The sequence below is a fragment of the Mugil cephalus genome, chromosome 16, assembly GCF_022458985.1.
Source record: "Mugil cephalus isolate CIBA_MC_2020 chromosome 16, CIBA_Mcephalus_1.1, whole genome shotgun sequence".
In the NCBI taxonomy this organism is placed as follows: domain Eukaryota; kingdom Metazoa; phylum Chordata; class Actinopteri; order Mugiliformes; family Mugilidae; genus Mugil; species Mugil cephalus.
In genome coordinates this window covers 11,279,819-11,295,370 of record NC_061785.1, presented here as the reverse complement: position 1 = coordinate 11,295,370, position 15,552 = coordinate 11,279,819, and the positions used below count along the sequence as shown (strand labels likewise).

The following is a 15,552-nucleotide window of genomic DNA, read 5'->3' as shown; positions in this document are numbered from 1 at the left end:
TAACGTATGTCCACAGATACAGACACTATAGAATTTAAGCACAACAGCAACACATCAGGCACGACTACATGAGCAAAAATATCTGGATCCAAACTCGGATCAAACATATTTCGACAGCAATTTTTGTTTTAATTTTATTTTTAAAATATAGTAAAGTAGTGAAGGAGTGAATTCATTTTACAACAAAATCTTAAAAACTAGGACTCGGACTAAGACAACTCTACATAAGACTTTGAACAACGGGGTTTGCTGCCATTCCACCACAAGCTCATTAGTAAGATCAGGAATGGTAGCTGTATGATGTGGCATGGCTCACATTCAAAGTTGGAAGCTTACAATTGTCTACACTATTTTGGTGTAGAGGTGGGGGTGGTTCTCCTAATAGGAACTAGGGGATATAAGCCAAACAATTAAAACTGTCCCAGACGCAAGGTTGTCGACATACTTCTGCTCGGTGTGTGCATGGGTGTTGTGATAGTCCTGTGTGGGCCGTTGGCGCCTGAATCTGTGACCTGAGCCGTTTCAGACCTGGAGTCTGAAGGGAGTCTGGCTTTACAAGAGGGTCTGCTTTTGAGGGACTTGGACTGGTGGGTCACAAGTGGCTCTCCACTTCTGAAATTCCTTTCACATGAAAAAAAAAGAAGAAGCAAGTTTTGTTTTTAACATCGTAGGGTATAGGATTACAAAACACTTAAAGTTAACCACATGAGTATGACTGGAATTGTACTGCACTTGTTTTTGTGTTCTTTCTCTTAGTGTCTGTTCAATGCTTCCATGAGTGTTTCATCGTCGTCCAGGCTGAGACGGAGTCCGACCCAGACACATCATTTATTGCAGCGATTGGAGGAGAAACACAGTGTCTGTGCTGGGTGATTAACTGTTGACACGACAGCAATCAGGTTTTATTTATTGGACGTGTATGTGAATGTGCTCTTCCTCTGCCAAGGGCTGCAAAATATGATCGATTATGGCATAAAAACCTCGTCTCCATTGATGTAGCCATTTTTTAAGAAGGTGTTTGGCCTTGCTGTCTGTGGTTTTATATCATTTGGCACGGAGACGTGTTATTCAAATTCATTAGAGGGGGGGAGAAAAAAAAAGGCGAAAATTTCTGTCGGCAGGACAGCGCAGAGACACGCAAGTTTCCCTCCAAAATCAATGATCAACTTCATCGCTGCAGTTTACAGTGCTCATTCTTTGGCGCGTGATGGTTGAGCCGCGCACGGTCGACTGAGATGATCTTGTGATGCGTTTAATCGCCTATATTATTCGGCTCACGAAGGCTCATAGGCATCTGCTGCTTGAATTAACTGTCTCCGCATCGATTCCTCTTCAGTGGAGGTAGACAAAATGGCGTTCGCTCCGTGTTCCTTCCTGCTGGGTCAGACATGTAGACGGAGGGATCAATCTCGGCTCACTGGGATAACGACATGAAACGAACCAAGGCCTCTCCGAGCAACAGTAAAACCCAGGCATGTGAATTTGGCCAAACAAAAACCAGGAAGGACGGAGAAGTCGCCGCTTTCAGCGTTTTTATTAAAGCGATAGCAGCGCCTCGTCACTTTAGATGTTGGTAAAAACAGGGAGTAATATATCATCGCGGCAGAACTTTATTGCTGAACTCCGTCCCATGCTTCTACTGATCTCAGTGAGAATCTGGAGATGATGCAAACACTTGATGTTTAAAATGGAAAAGTTCTCCGCCGATGTGCAGATGGTAGACTGTGAGTCATAAAAAGAGACACTTTCTCATAGAGCAGTTCAATGAACAATTAGCTTTAGCTGTCATAACAGTAATATTCGTGCCCACGCCCCAGTATCAGACTACTCCACTCCACACCACACATTTCCCTGACAAGATCTTTTCCATGGGAAAAGTCAGTGCCCAGCTATCAATTATGCTGATGTCAATTGTAAGCAATAAAAAAAGAAACTGGAACATGATTCTCAGAGTAAACTTTGTTTTACAGCTTCAGGGTTGACTTATTCTTAACTTATTATTTTTCACCACAGACCAACAACATGCTTTCAGGGGCCTTCCTTGCAACATGGGTCAAGATTGGGACACCGAATCTGGCATGTAGCTCCAGAGGCTCTTTGACATCTGATAAGGGCTCCAGCGCTGAATTGATCCCGATCTTAAACTCTCCTAAGCTGGGGAGATTGTGGAGATATCTGCCTCGGACTCTCCTGGGTTGTGCACCCACGGCCACATGGTTAGGAAACAATTTCCACTGCACTTGGAGCTGATTGCACCGAGCTGGTCCAGGGGGGTCAGAATAAAGCAGAAGGGGAAAAAAACCCAACAACAACAACAAAAAAAAAACAAAAAAAAAAAACAATGCGATTAATCATCAACAGGCTTCAAAAATAAAACCGCTTCCATCTGGGGCAAAAATCGGAATATACTGACTGTTTATATCAGGTTGCGGGTGAAATGTGCAACGTAGCAATGTTACGCTACTTCTTCAAAATAGCCTCCTCAGCTGGAACTGTGACACAAACATACAAACAAGCACCAAGGCACCAGCCTGTCTGTGGAAGTAGCCATAAACCCTCAGGGGATAAACTCCAGCTTGTTGATCGGGGGAAGGACAATGTGCCACTGTTTACTTACTGTTCCTGAACGGGCGATTTTGCAATGCCAGCGAACTGAACACGTTGTTCGCGCGATTTCTCTAGCTAGGCCGAACGAGATACCTTCCCGGAGAGAAGGACGCAAACTAAAAATGGAGCAAGCGCCGCTCCTGAGCCAGCCTGCTTCTCGGCAGCACAACGCAACAGACACTAATTGAATTCGAACTGGACAAAATGAGTGTTGTCATCGGCTAGCTCGCCTCCAGAAAGCTTTGTCATGATCAGAATTGGCTGCAATGCCTCCTAAAAATATATGAGCATGGAGGAAGGGAGGGCACGGGCAGGGATGGATCACTAGTCACGGTCTGGCTGGCACCACCGCATTAATCCAATCACCATCGCTGCGGTTAACAATGATGACATAGAGAAAATTGGTTTGATTCACTCCTCGCATTTATGTCTGCGAGGACTCGAAACGCGAGGGGAGGTTCTGGTTAGAGACTGACTACTGCCTGTCATAAATCTGCCTCTCATGGGCTGCTTAATCCCCCCGACATGCCATGTCTACCGCCCACACAAATACTTTGCTCCTGTTTTAAAATCTGATTTAATTGTTTCTGTGCGCTCTTAAAGGAGGCGAGCTTTAACTATGGCGTTCAGTTTTTTTTTTTTTTTTTTTTTGCAGAAATTTCTGCTGTATTAAGTCGCCTTATTGAAAACATGCCTGCTCCGGGTGACCGGCAGATTTATGTGAGCGCGTGCTCCCGTGTGATTTTTCGTACATGTGTGTTTCTGTGAGGTTTAACAGGCCTGTGCGGCGCAGGTTCAGATCGTGCGCTGGTGTGTATACGAACAAATAGGCTACAACGTCCCTAATAAATGGATCTGGTTTGCTGATGATAGGAACTCCTGAATACCCAAGACTACGAGTAATGTAGTGAAAAGATGATGAGAGGCAGTAATTACGGCGCTTTGAAGACATTTTGCTACGTCACTGGGTGTGGAAAATTACCTTATTTGATGAATGTGTGGACACAGAGCAGCAAAATTAGAATTTGTTGAAACTTGTCTTCTCTCGGACTTGATTTGAAAAAGAAAATAATACTTATTCATGCATTTTAAAACCAGTTTGTTTGCTACAATTTAACCATTCACATGGTCAGAGCTAACTGTGTCACTGTAGCGCTCTGAGAGGTTCAGCCATTTTCATCTGTTAGTCTGTGTGGTGACCACCGACTGTATATAACAACGGACTTCAACCATAGATTTCCAGGAGGCCGGTCTTGAGGTTTTGATGCCATCTTTACAGTGTCTGACTCATGGCTAATTAAAAAAAAAGAGGTGGAGCTGAGTGGAGATAAGACAAGTGGGCAACACTGAGGCAGACAGCTAACTTTGTGTAAATACAAAAGACACAATCATCAAAATAAGTGGAAAATGGAAATGCTGTTAAAAAAGAAATAAGTAGAATAAGACAATTAAAATAAAGTATTGTTTAACTAATGAGAACTACTGTAAAATAAAAACTTTGCATCTTAATTCTGACCGTGCTCTCCTTTTTGGTCCTCTCCATCATAAATGCCTCATATTTAAGTTAATCAGACTCCAGCACAACATGCTGGAGACAACTGCCTCCCAACACAGACACACACCCACACATGCACAGACAGACACACAACTTAAAAATTCATTATGTGGAACAAATAAAAACTACATTCATTAGAGCAGGAACTGTGAAAATGCTATTGTAAGTGAAACAACACCAGAGGCTGGATAAAAATGGCAAATTAATAAATAAAATCAAACATGAGGTCATAAAAAAGCACTATAAAAATGCTAACTACTGAGACGACAGTAAAAGAGGTGCAATGAGTAAATAAATAGATAGCTAAGATTCAATTAAAAGCCAAACTAAAGATATAAGTCTTGAGCTTGCCTTTAAAAGTATCAACACTCTCTCTGCAGCCCTCAGGTCTTCAGGCAGGCTGTTCCACAGACGTGGACCGTAATGGTAAAAGGCTGCCTCGGCGTGGGTTTTTGTTCCAACTCTGGGTATTATTAAACGGCCACTACCAGAAAACCTGAGGGCTCCACGAGGCTCATACGATAAAAGCAAATCTGATAAATAGCTTGGACTAAGACCATTAAGAGCTTTATAAACCAATAAAAGGGTCTTAAAATCAATAATTGCAAGTGTGAAATATTATTCTTTGGAAGCCCAGAAAGTAGGGCACTGCGGCAGTCTATCCTGAGAGAAAAGATCGGACTCTGGAAATGTTTTTAAGGGGATTAAATGCAGTTTTGGTCATGTTTTCAACATGTGGCACGAAACTAAGATCCGAATCAAATGTAACACAGAGATTTTTCACTTGCTGACAGGATCTTAATGCCGGTATATAAGTATATCAGATCCGGAGAGACTAAAACAGCTGCATGTTTGTTTCTGCTGTAAACTTGTACGTTTTAACACGGAGGTCAGTGGAGGTTGACTCACTTTTAGAACCAACCTCAAGTGGCCACTCTAGAGGAACAGTTTCCAGCCCTTTTTGAATCACTGGGAATACGGTAAATGACCAAAACTCAACCGAGTAGAGTGTACGCTGTTTGTCCAGCTTGAAGTGACAGTGAATCTCGTCGTATGAGTGACTGAGAAGAACAGTTAGCTGGCTACGTAGCTCCTTCCACTGAGCTTGGTTAGCTAGCAAACCAAAACCAAGGATGACTGTTAGCAAGAAAGATAACGGTAGGGTAGTAACTATATACTATACTATAGTATACTATACTATACTACATATATATATATATATATATATATATATATATATATATATATATATATATATACATTAGTTTTAAAATTAAATATTCCCAAAGACTTTTGGTCTGGCTTTTTACATTCAAATAAACAGTTGATATGCTAAGATACGCTGAACGCCTCAAGCGGTCATACAGAACTTGCTAAATAACCTCGTTTGTACTCGTGACAGGATGGTGACCTGCGCTTTCACCGCTACACATGTGCAGCTAAGAGTGTGCAGCGCATCAAACGCTCAGAGACATTTTAATTGCTTGTGCGAGGAGGTACTGACCTTGTTCGCGTCAGCTTTTCCCCGAGTCGTCAGGTCTGTCGGCTTCACGCTAATTGCCGAATGACAGGTCTGTGTATACTGTCAACTCTACACGTGTTGCATTGACCTTTGCGCACCTCCAGACGCGGTCAACAGCAGACACATGTAAGCTTTCACTTTTGGCGTCAAGTGCAAGTTGGTAAGTTAACACAGATTTTTAGTTTTTTTTTTTTTTGTAGTTCTGGTGCAAATATCCGCAATTCAAATCAAAATGCTGGACTGAACTCACTTTTTTTTTTTTTTTATATTATTATTATTCCAGGGTGGAAATCACTTATTTCCTCAAATACGGAAACTAATTAGTATTTTCTGGGTGTTTCTTAGCCCATAAGGGGATGATTAAGCAAGGAAATGCATTCTGCCTCCAGAAACTTGGGGCTTGCTGGGGTTGTTTAGAATTGTTTGTTGACAGCGCTGTTTCCTATCCTCTGCACCTCCTGTTGTCCCGAGCACATATGGTTGGCTCGCCTCTCTCTACATGCCTGGCCTCAGCTGAGAGACTGAGGCTTACATGGCTCAGTGGAAGGCCCCTGACCCATACGGCGCTTCTGTCCATCTCCGGAAAAGTGTCACCTAATCCTGCTCTCGCAGAGATGCTACGTTTCCGACGTAGCGGCTGCCTGGATGCTGATGTTAACATAGGAGGACATCCTCAGTCTCGCCTCGGTCCTGACCCCGGCTTCTCCCCTTCCCCGATGAGAATTATATTCTCGTCTCGCAAGAAACATTATCCACCTTCCAAAGCCTGTATCGCTGGAAGAACACAGAATTATTTGATCTCGTGCATTTCTCATTCCTTTAGGCAGCCAGACATCTCTTCTGGTTTCCATTTGTTTTAGGCTATTAGTGTTCATGACCTGATAAGGGAGTGGTTGGTTGAGCACAAACATCCGTCTCTGAGTACATCCGTCATCGTCCATATGTGTTTGACCAGAGCAATAATATCCTCTCCTGGAAATGTTTGACTGGAAGGACTGGAAGTGAAACTACCGGGGTGTAGCGGCGTTTTGACTTTATGGAACACAAATCTGAATATTATGTGCTTTTGTACTAATAAATATATTCCACCTTAATAACAAACATCTTGGGCGGCCCGAATCACTCAACCACGCGAGCGACTGAGCAGAAACCCGACTCTTTAAAGACATTTACACGGGTCATGTTTTGGTGCGTGAGAGAAAGTTCCTCACATGCCACGAACGTCACCTCAAGCCACTTTCCGCCAGTGCAGTTTGCAGTCGACAGCGGAGATCTTTACTCTTTACTTTTTTTGCGAGACGCGTTCCGCTGGCAAAAACAAGCATCAGTCTATTTTATTTGACTGTCTCTTTTGGCATTTGGCAGGACATCAGTCAAGTCTGTGTTGACAGCGTCTGAGTGGCTGCTTTTTAGACAATGTTCTGACGGCGTGATAAACAAAAGGCCTGCGCTGCGCAAAAGCTGAAACGAGATATTCCGCCACTCCTTCATGCGAGTTCAAAGCGCGGATATGCATTTGGGAACTGCATCTCCGCGCTGACACGCGGACTGAAGACGTGGCGAGACGGAGACGAGCCGATTAGAGCTCTGCATTTATCTGATGGGATTGTGAGTTGAAAGATAAGCTAGACACGGATTGTGCTCAGGCAGTCCTCTGTTTTTCTTAGCCTACATTTGGACGAAGGAAGACGTTAATCATTATATGTTGGACACTGTCAGTTCTATAAATATTCCTCACAGAGCCTCAGCTAGGAACAGTATCTTACACTTCACCCTCAGAGACTTCTGCACCTGGTATTCAAACCTTCCCCCCGACTTCACTCGCATCGGCTCCTAAGCCGAGTGTCGCGGGCTCACAACGTTCGCTGGGAGTAGATCATTCTTGACTTCCCATGCACCTCTGTATTCCCCAGGTCCGCTTGGGTCACCTGCAGGTCGGGGCAGATGCTTTGTCAGCATCAATATACGTATTTCACGAACCGCCGTTAAGGATGGGTGATTAAATTTCTTGGGAAACTTATTCCATGCTAGGTTCCTGAGTAAGCCCATGGCACGTCTGTTCCCTCTCGGAAAACGGGGCTCGAAAATGACATAATGAGTGCACATTATGGATGATGTAGTGAAATTTAATATCCACAGCTCTGCCCTGGCACAACCGTAGCTCTCAGTCACAGTTACCACAGTGATTTTGTATTTGCACCGTGGTTTATTTGGTCATTTAGGGGAGATTTTGTCCCAGTAATTAAAAGTAAATGCCTTGTTTAGCCCGAGGGACTTTCTCATTCCGCGGACTGCGAGATCACGTCCAATGTTTCAGGGAAAATTTCGTATTGCTATTGGCGCGTTCGCTCCAGATACGGCAGGCGTCCACAAAACCTTGGACCCCGACGCTCACGGTGGAGCGTGGAGCCCAGAGCCTTGAGGGAGGAGAGGCGGAGAAGGAGCGAAAAAATGTTGTGACTGAGATGTCAAGAGGGAGGATTCCTCTCGGTTCGCAAAGCTGAGCGGACAAACAGTGGCTAACCTCAACTTCCCCAAGCGGCTGATTTTCTTTGCATGGACAGTGGGCAAAAAAAAATTAAAAATGCACGTACAGTTTAAAAACCCCAAATATTTTGTATTTATATAACAGATTTATTGCACGCCGTAACGTAGCTCCACATGAGATCTGCTTACAACTGCATTATAGTGTGTCACAACAGTTTATATCGCATCCATAAGGGCCAGTGAAAGGGTGAGTTACCTGTGGCCACCGTCGAATACAAAAAGATACCAAATAAGCCAACTCTTTTCAAATATATCTTCCTTTACTTTATTCAGGTTCTGTACAGTTTTTCACTTCCAAAGTCTCTATCACACTATATGACAATAATGGCTATCATTTACTACAAAAGGTTGCATAAATAATTTAAATGTGGAAATAAAAAATAAATATGCAGTTCATTCTTTGTAACAGTCCTTCTTTGCGTCTGTAGGAAACAGCCCACGCTCCCTCGCCTGTTTCTCTTCATACGAGCCCCCCCCCCCCCACCCCCCACCAGCGCCCCCCCCCCCCCCCCCCCCCACCCCCCACCAGCCCCCCCCCCCACCCCGCCCTCCGCCACAGAACACCGCACTGATATGATATGTACAATCAGCTCTCGGCTTACAACCCCCCCCCCCCCCCCCCCCCAGTTGCCATTTCAAAACACACACGGCTGGAAAAAGAGGCAAACATTGCTGGCACAGTTTAGACAACCCAAAACAAACAAACAAGACAAAACTAAAAAAAAAAAAAAAAAATCAGGAAGCAATACAAGCAGGAAAAACAACACAGTGCTGACAGGAATGTCTGTGGATAATCTCGGCGAAGTTCAGTCCAATCTGGGGCTGAGGAAGGAGGTCTGCGTTGTCTGTCGGCGACAGGCTAGATAACGCCGCTTCCTCTTCCTCGCTGGATAATCGATACAACGGCAAAACATTATTTTTGTTCCCGTCTCGAGCTATTTACAGAATGGGCGCAGAGAGGAGTGGAGGTGTCTCGAATCCTGCAGGCTAACACGACAGATGGATTTTTGGCTGGGGATGGTTTGATCGCTGCAGCGAAAGAATTCCAGTGTGGGTGTGTTGGAGAGCTCTCTGCCCCTAGGTAACAACATAACCACGCAAATTTTCTTTATGCCTCCTACACGCCATGTGCACTGTTTTGTGTGTGATTCCAGCAAACAGGAACCGGCTATGTCTAGAGGAAATGGCTTTTTTATGACTCAAATCCTAACACAGGAATGGGCTCATTTAGTAATTAAGAGGAGTCACAGCAATGCCCCATGCCCTGTGGTGGTGTTAGTGCTGCTTTCTCTTTCGCTCCTGACTTTTTTTTTTTTTTTTTTTGCATCTAGCTGTGGGAAATCTGTAACCGACCCGGAGAGCGCCGCGGCGCTATCCTGACGAGGGAGGCCTTTAGCGGGCTGCCTGGACCGCTGTGCGCACCAGGGCCTCTCAAAACCTGTCAACATCCCACCGTCAGACACCCCCAGAGCTTCCACCGTCTCCTCCACACACACACACACACACACACAACGCAGTCGAAAAGGAGACGGATTACAACCACTCTGGAGCGCGGATACACCTTTTCAGCTTTAAACAGAGCTGTAGTTCTGCATCCGCTGGATGTTTGTACAGATGGGTTCAAAGCCTCAGGGAGGACTTCTCATTAAAAGAAATCGGCCTGAGTGGAAGGAAGAGCCGAGCCCACAGAGCTGTTGGGGTGATCAGATTCGTGTTTTGTAATATCCATCATGGCGCTGCATCTCCTGACTAGCCACAGCCGCGGCAAGCCCTGACACTTACTCATGCAAATAAGCAAAGTTCACAAATAACGCTGTCAAGTGACAGAAAAACACAGGCTGATGACTTACAGTCAGCCTAGCAATTAGCTTATGAATTCTCTCTCCTCGAAAACTGCGTCCCCTCTTTATTTGAAGGGGGATATGTTGGTTGGTGTGTTGTGTTAACGTGTGTGCGTGTGTGTGAGTGCGCTTCGGTCTCTGGATGCCGCGGAGGAGCATCAGTACGAGTTGCCCACCAGCGGCGTGTTGTTCTTGCTCCGGCCCGGAGACAGGCGCTTCTTGTTGCGCTGCGCCTTCGGGACCTCCTTGGCCACCGACTGGTTGTGGTGGGGCCTGAAGCGCTTGCACTTGCAGGACGTGACCACGCGGATCTTGTAAGTCCGAGTGTTGCCGTTGGGACACTGGAGCTGGACCCTGCGAGTCCGGGAGTGCGCCGGGATGCAGCGGTAGTCCGAGGCGCTGTTCCTCCACCACTTGCCGCGCACGATGGAGTTGGGCATGAGGTGAGAGGGCAGGCACTGGCCCGAGCACACCAGCTCCTTAACGGGCTTGGCGCTGCGGCAAGATCCGTCGGTGATGTAGCGGGTGGACCGCAGCTCTCTGCAGCTCAGCTCCGAGGCACCTGGGATGAAGAGCAGGATATCACAGTTAAACACTCGTGGAGTCGGCCCAACACAAACACTTTGAAGTGCCGCACACCGGGGTGAACATTTTTGCAAGTTAACTGCTTCGGTGCCATCTTCTATTCCAGTTTTTTCCGACTCCTTTTTCCTTTTTTTCGTCTTCATTTGTGGTCAAATAAAACCAACACGGATAAGATAGCATCTGAATTGGAGGCAGCATTTAATTTGCGAGGAGTCCACTTTTATAAACTCGACTTAATAGCGCAATTTGTACTTTAAAGTGGAGGTTTGATCCAGCGAGATCAGATCTGAATTTGATTCATGCTCCGATCATTAGCCGACAACAAGGCTCGGCGAAGATATCCAGCTGGCAGCAATCAGCTGATAGCAAATCCAGACCTGGGGGCCATTAAACAGCTCAATCACAACCCGAGCTGAGCTGGAAGAAAAGAGCTGGCACTCGGCGCTGGCCCTCAGGAAACGTTATGTGGCGATGGAAGAGTAAATAGCTGTCTGGTTATTTTAAAGCGGTACACTTTTTTTGGAGCAAACTGGACATTTGCCAGACTGATTTGGAGACCACGCACTCAGCCTGTAATCCTATATTTCAGCCACGGCTTTTAAACAGTCGTATGCATGAGTTATTGTCCCGTGTTTTTTTTTTTAACAAGCCGAGTGTAAAAAAAAAAAAAAAAAAAAGAGGAAAAAAAGGGACCGTTGGTTAAGAACTGATACGCTCAGAGAGGGATCTGTTTTCCTCTCAGCCTTTCTTTGCAAAAAAATAGGCTGAACAAAGGATTTATGTGAGGTGACTTCCTTTTTTTTTTTTTGTTTTCTCCCCACGAGAACCTGATCTAGTTATTCTGTGGCCACTGCTGAAAGGACCACAGCGGTATACAAGTCCTACTGGGCAGTGGTTTGAACCGATTACCATTTAAAAAAAATATATATATATCAGGTTGTTCTAATGAGGGTGGCCTGAAATGAGAAAGCATCGCACACTGCACTACTGTACAGTTGCGTGAGCTCCTTCTCTTCCCTCATCTCTGAGAGACAAGCCTTGGGAGAGGGCTGGAGGGAGTCCAGGCTGTGGTCAAAGCCTGCGCCGTGACCCCCACAGGGACCACAGGGAACCGTCCCAGGACCAAAACTGAGAAAATAATCCAGGAGATTTCTGTCTCCTTATGCGAGCACATGTGCTTCGCATTCACTGGGGCAACAAAAGACGTGTTTCCCATTTTTTTCTCCCCCCCCCCCCCCTCCACCCTACTAATGAAGCGGAAAAACAAGTGTTTAGGGTGAGGATTTGTTGCTTTGCGTGTGATTGCTTATCCCACCACCTGAAGACAAAATCAGTCACAATAACTGACCTTGACTCGCTAATTTGCTCCATCAGCTGTTGCTCCTCTAATCCAATCAATCACCTCCTCTGATCTGTAAATCAAGTGGCCGTGATTAAGCAAAGAGATCGCGCCACCCATCTCGAGAGCAGGCGTGAGATTATCCCTCACGCTCCGCTCAATCAGAACGTGCAGCCTTCACTGGCCACAGGTGGGAATCATTCACAAAGGCAGCGTTGCATTTAAAAAGCAACCCCAAAGATTCCCCCACCCACCACCATCCCCACCACCACCCCGGAGAACAAACTGTGTGTGTGCTTTTCTATTTGGGAGACATGTTGTTGCAATCAAACAGTTATGGCGTAAGTAGAGCCTGACTAATAGTATAAGGGAGTATGAGAGGAAACAACCTGGAAAACAACGTGAAAAGAGAGAGGAGGGGGAAAAAAAAAAGTGTCTCTGAATGCTCTGCTTCAAATTGTGCAGGAGGGGGGGTTGTGGAAGAAACCACAAGAATGCGTGTCTGAGGCGCTCTCATCACCCTCATCTCTGGATTAAACACAAACACGAAAAAACACACTTCCCACACAAGAGAGCTGCTCCTAATCAGGGAAGTGGTGTGAAAGTGAGGCTGGAAATGAAGGCAGGTTGTCTCTGCCTGCTGTGAAAAAGGCAAAAAAAATCGAATCTAATCAACTGTACTAGGCTAGATTTCACACATCTAAATTTATATTTCAAAATTTAAAAAAATTACCAATTAAATTTATATTTTTGAGGTAAAGTTAAGTTTTGTTTAAGCATTTGACGAATATATATTTATAATTTTGTAAAAGAAATATAAATGTGTCTTAATTGAAGTTGAATTAACTCGAATTCAAAAATACCATTTTATTAATGTTCACAAAATATACTGAGCTGACCTGAAATTTGTCTAAATATTTTTATTTTATTTTTTTATGTTAAAAAAGCTTTGATGAAACAAAAGTTTTAACAGCCCCGCGCGTGATTAACGATTAATATGCTGTATTTTTATTTTTTTTCCAATCCTAAATTTAAACAAAGTGAAGATTTGAACAGTCTAAACCGTGACACTTACTGAAAGAAACGGTGTTCGCCGTCCTTCCGCCGTTTTTCGCCCTGTTATTCACTGTGTTGCTGTTGTTGTTATTGTTGTTGTTGTTGTTATTGTTGTTGTTGTTGTTGTTGTTGTCGCTGCCGTTGGACGCCGGCAGTATTGCCTCCTGGGGCGTCCGAGAATTTTCTGTGTACTCCGGTAAAATCTCCGTGCCGTCGTTTTTTAGTACCTTCCATCCCTTCACGGCGGTGCAGCATCCCTGGAGCAGCAGGAGCGCCGAGCTGGAGACGAGGAGGGCCAGAGACACCTGCATGCTGACTTGTCGGTCACTTGGCGCCGCGTGATAGAGAGAGTCACACCGGGAGGGGAGTCGGGAATTTTGTAAAAAGGAAAAGAGGACGGAGAGCGCGCCGGAGATGCCCCTGCTTTGGACGCGTTGGTCACTTCCACCTTCGGTCTGAGGAGAGGCACACGCGGTATTTAAGCTTTACGCAAGTTTCCGTCGGGGCTGACAATTAAGCGCTTACACAAAGTGGGAGGGGTCGAACCTGGGAGAGAGATTCATTGAGAAAGAACAGGAGGAGGAGGAGGAGGAGGAGGGGGAAGATGATGGGAGGGTGGGAGAGAGAGAGAGAGTGAGAAAGTGAACGGAGAAAGGGAGAAATGAAAATCTTGAAGAGCGAAAAGTGAAAAGGGAAAATGTGTGTGTGTGTGTGGGAGGCAAAGATGTACAGGGCGAGGGATGGGAGTGAAAGAACACGAGGGGAAAGAAAACAACTGACGCGCACATCATTCTGATCCTGCTGGTGTTGTTGTTGGAATTAAGTTCACAAACGCATCTTCTCCCCCTCCCCCCCACCTCCATCCTTTTAATGACTTCCGCAGCATTGCGTGTCTCAAAAAATATTTCTGAGGTGGTTTATCTTGGACTTCGTCTCGAGTTGTTCCACTGCTGCAACATGCAGCCCGTTTGATACGAGGCTGCCCACAAGTGATGAATCATTCATCCCTCGCATTAATTACGCATTGTCGTAGCTCTCTCGGCAGACACATTCAAAGTAATGACATGTTCAGTTCTGAGAAAAAATAAATAATAATAATAAAAAAAAAAATAATAATAAATCTCAGCTGGGACTTTTCACAGCCTACTCCTTCCTCCTCCTCCTCGTCCTGCAATCAGACACACTTATGTTTGAATTCGGCTAATTCTCTTCATGAGAATCCAATGTTCTATATCTGGTTTGAATAATATGGACTGAGGACTAAAAGTTCTTGGCATCCCTCTTATCCCAGTCATATGATGAGTGCTGACAGATGGAGGCTCCCTCATTCAAACACTGCCCTCTTGAGGGAGAATAGACTTGTGGAGGGGAAGAGATGGGATTAGAGTTCATTAGCATCACACTGGTCTTTTTTTAGTGCCCGTTTGGTTTGATGGTCACGCAGAGGCAAGTCACAATAACGGCCCCGAAAAGGGAGAAAGTAAAGTCAGAGAGATATAAAGCGGTTATCTTGGTCAATAACACATTTGCCGAACCCGCTCGTTGAGGCGCAGGGATGCTTTCATAATCATACACGTCCTCCTGTTTTATACAAGCCTGAAATCAGGGTTTGCAGCTGTGGTCAGCTGGCCGTCCATCACGGCCCAAAGCGGTGGACGTGACTGAGCAGAACGCTAAATTAAAAATGATTTTATCGTGAAAAATGAGTCTCGAAGCGTTTTATTTTCTGCTGAAGATCCAGAGGCAACGAGGCCGTTTATCGTTCCATAAAAACCTAATCTCTGGTCAGCCGTGTTTTCTGGAGTCCTACCACAGAAAACGTGACATGTTGCACGCTCAACAGTGTGTTCGCATGCGTGTGTTTTCTAAAGGCGCAAGGCAGCGTTGTCTCTTAATCTACACATTCCTTCATCCCGCAGCTGTTGCCGAAATTCAGACGTTGTCAAGTGCAGTTAGCGTCTGGAGTCGAACCGCGGGGAGTGGATCGAAATAGGAAAATCTTTGTACATATTTATGAAGACTCTCCTCGGAGTGCAAGAGTGAATGTTCTGAAGATGAACATGTTTTATATCGTCGGGGGGAATAGCATGAAAGGTGCGTTCGAGCGAGCTGGAAAACACAGCGGTGAAATATTAGATGTTACGGCTAAAATCTCGGGCTTAACAACCGCGCAAGCGCTTGACCTGATCGTTTTCTCCAGTTGGAGCGAATCCAGTTCGCTCTGAGCAGGTTTGCCCCCACGTCTTCTCTTACATTTGTTACATTTCCAGCAGATTTGAGGCTCCACAGCGGACAGGTCCACTTTGTGCATGTCAAGAGTTACTTATCATGCTTCCTTCTGTCAGGTTGAAGAAATATTGTCCAAGTAAACATAGCCACTGATGTACAAGAGCGTTTGGAAAGAAGAAAACCCAAAAAACATCTACATCTAAGTACCTTGCACTTTGAGAGGCGCAGAAGGAATTTTTCGCCGAGTGCTGATGTAACTTTTGTGACCTTT

The 15,552-nt window shown here is 45.2% G+C and overlaps 1 protein-coding gene across 1 annotated transcript; it reads right to left on the bottom strand.

Annotated features, from left to right (window-relative positions):
- Positions 1-8,854: 8,854 nt before the first annotated feature.
- On the bottom strand, positions 8,855-13,563 carry sost (sclerostin). Its single transcript, XM_047610084.1, has 2 exons — positions 13,072-13,563; positions 8,855-10,634 (listed from the first exon to the last, which is right to left on the bottom strand). The coding sequence occupies exons 1-2, from the start codon at positions 13,361-13,363 to the stop codon at positions 10,231-10,233; spliced, it is 696 nt and encodes a 231-aa protein (XP_047466040.1). The 5' UTR covers positions 13,364-13,563; the 3' UTR covers positions 8,855-10,230.
- Between the last annotated feature and the right edge of the window lie 1,989 nt (positions 13,564-15,552).

Bases quoted from the DNA above. Each gene is read 5' to 3' on its own strand.
- sost (XM_047610084.1), bottom strand. From the start codon at position 13,363: ATGCAGGTGTCTCTGGCCCTCCTCGTCTCCAGCTCGGCGCTCCTGCTG. The intron at 10,635-13,071 runs GTAAGTGTCACG...TCTTCATCCCAG, and splicing joins GGCGAACACCGTTTCTTTCA to GTGCCTCGGAGCTGAGCTGC.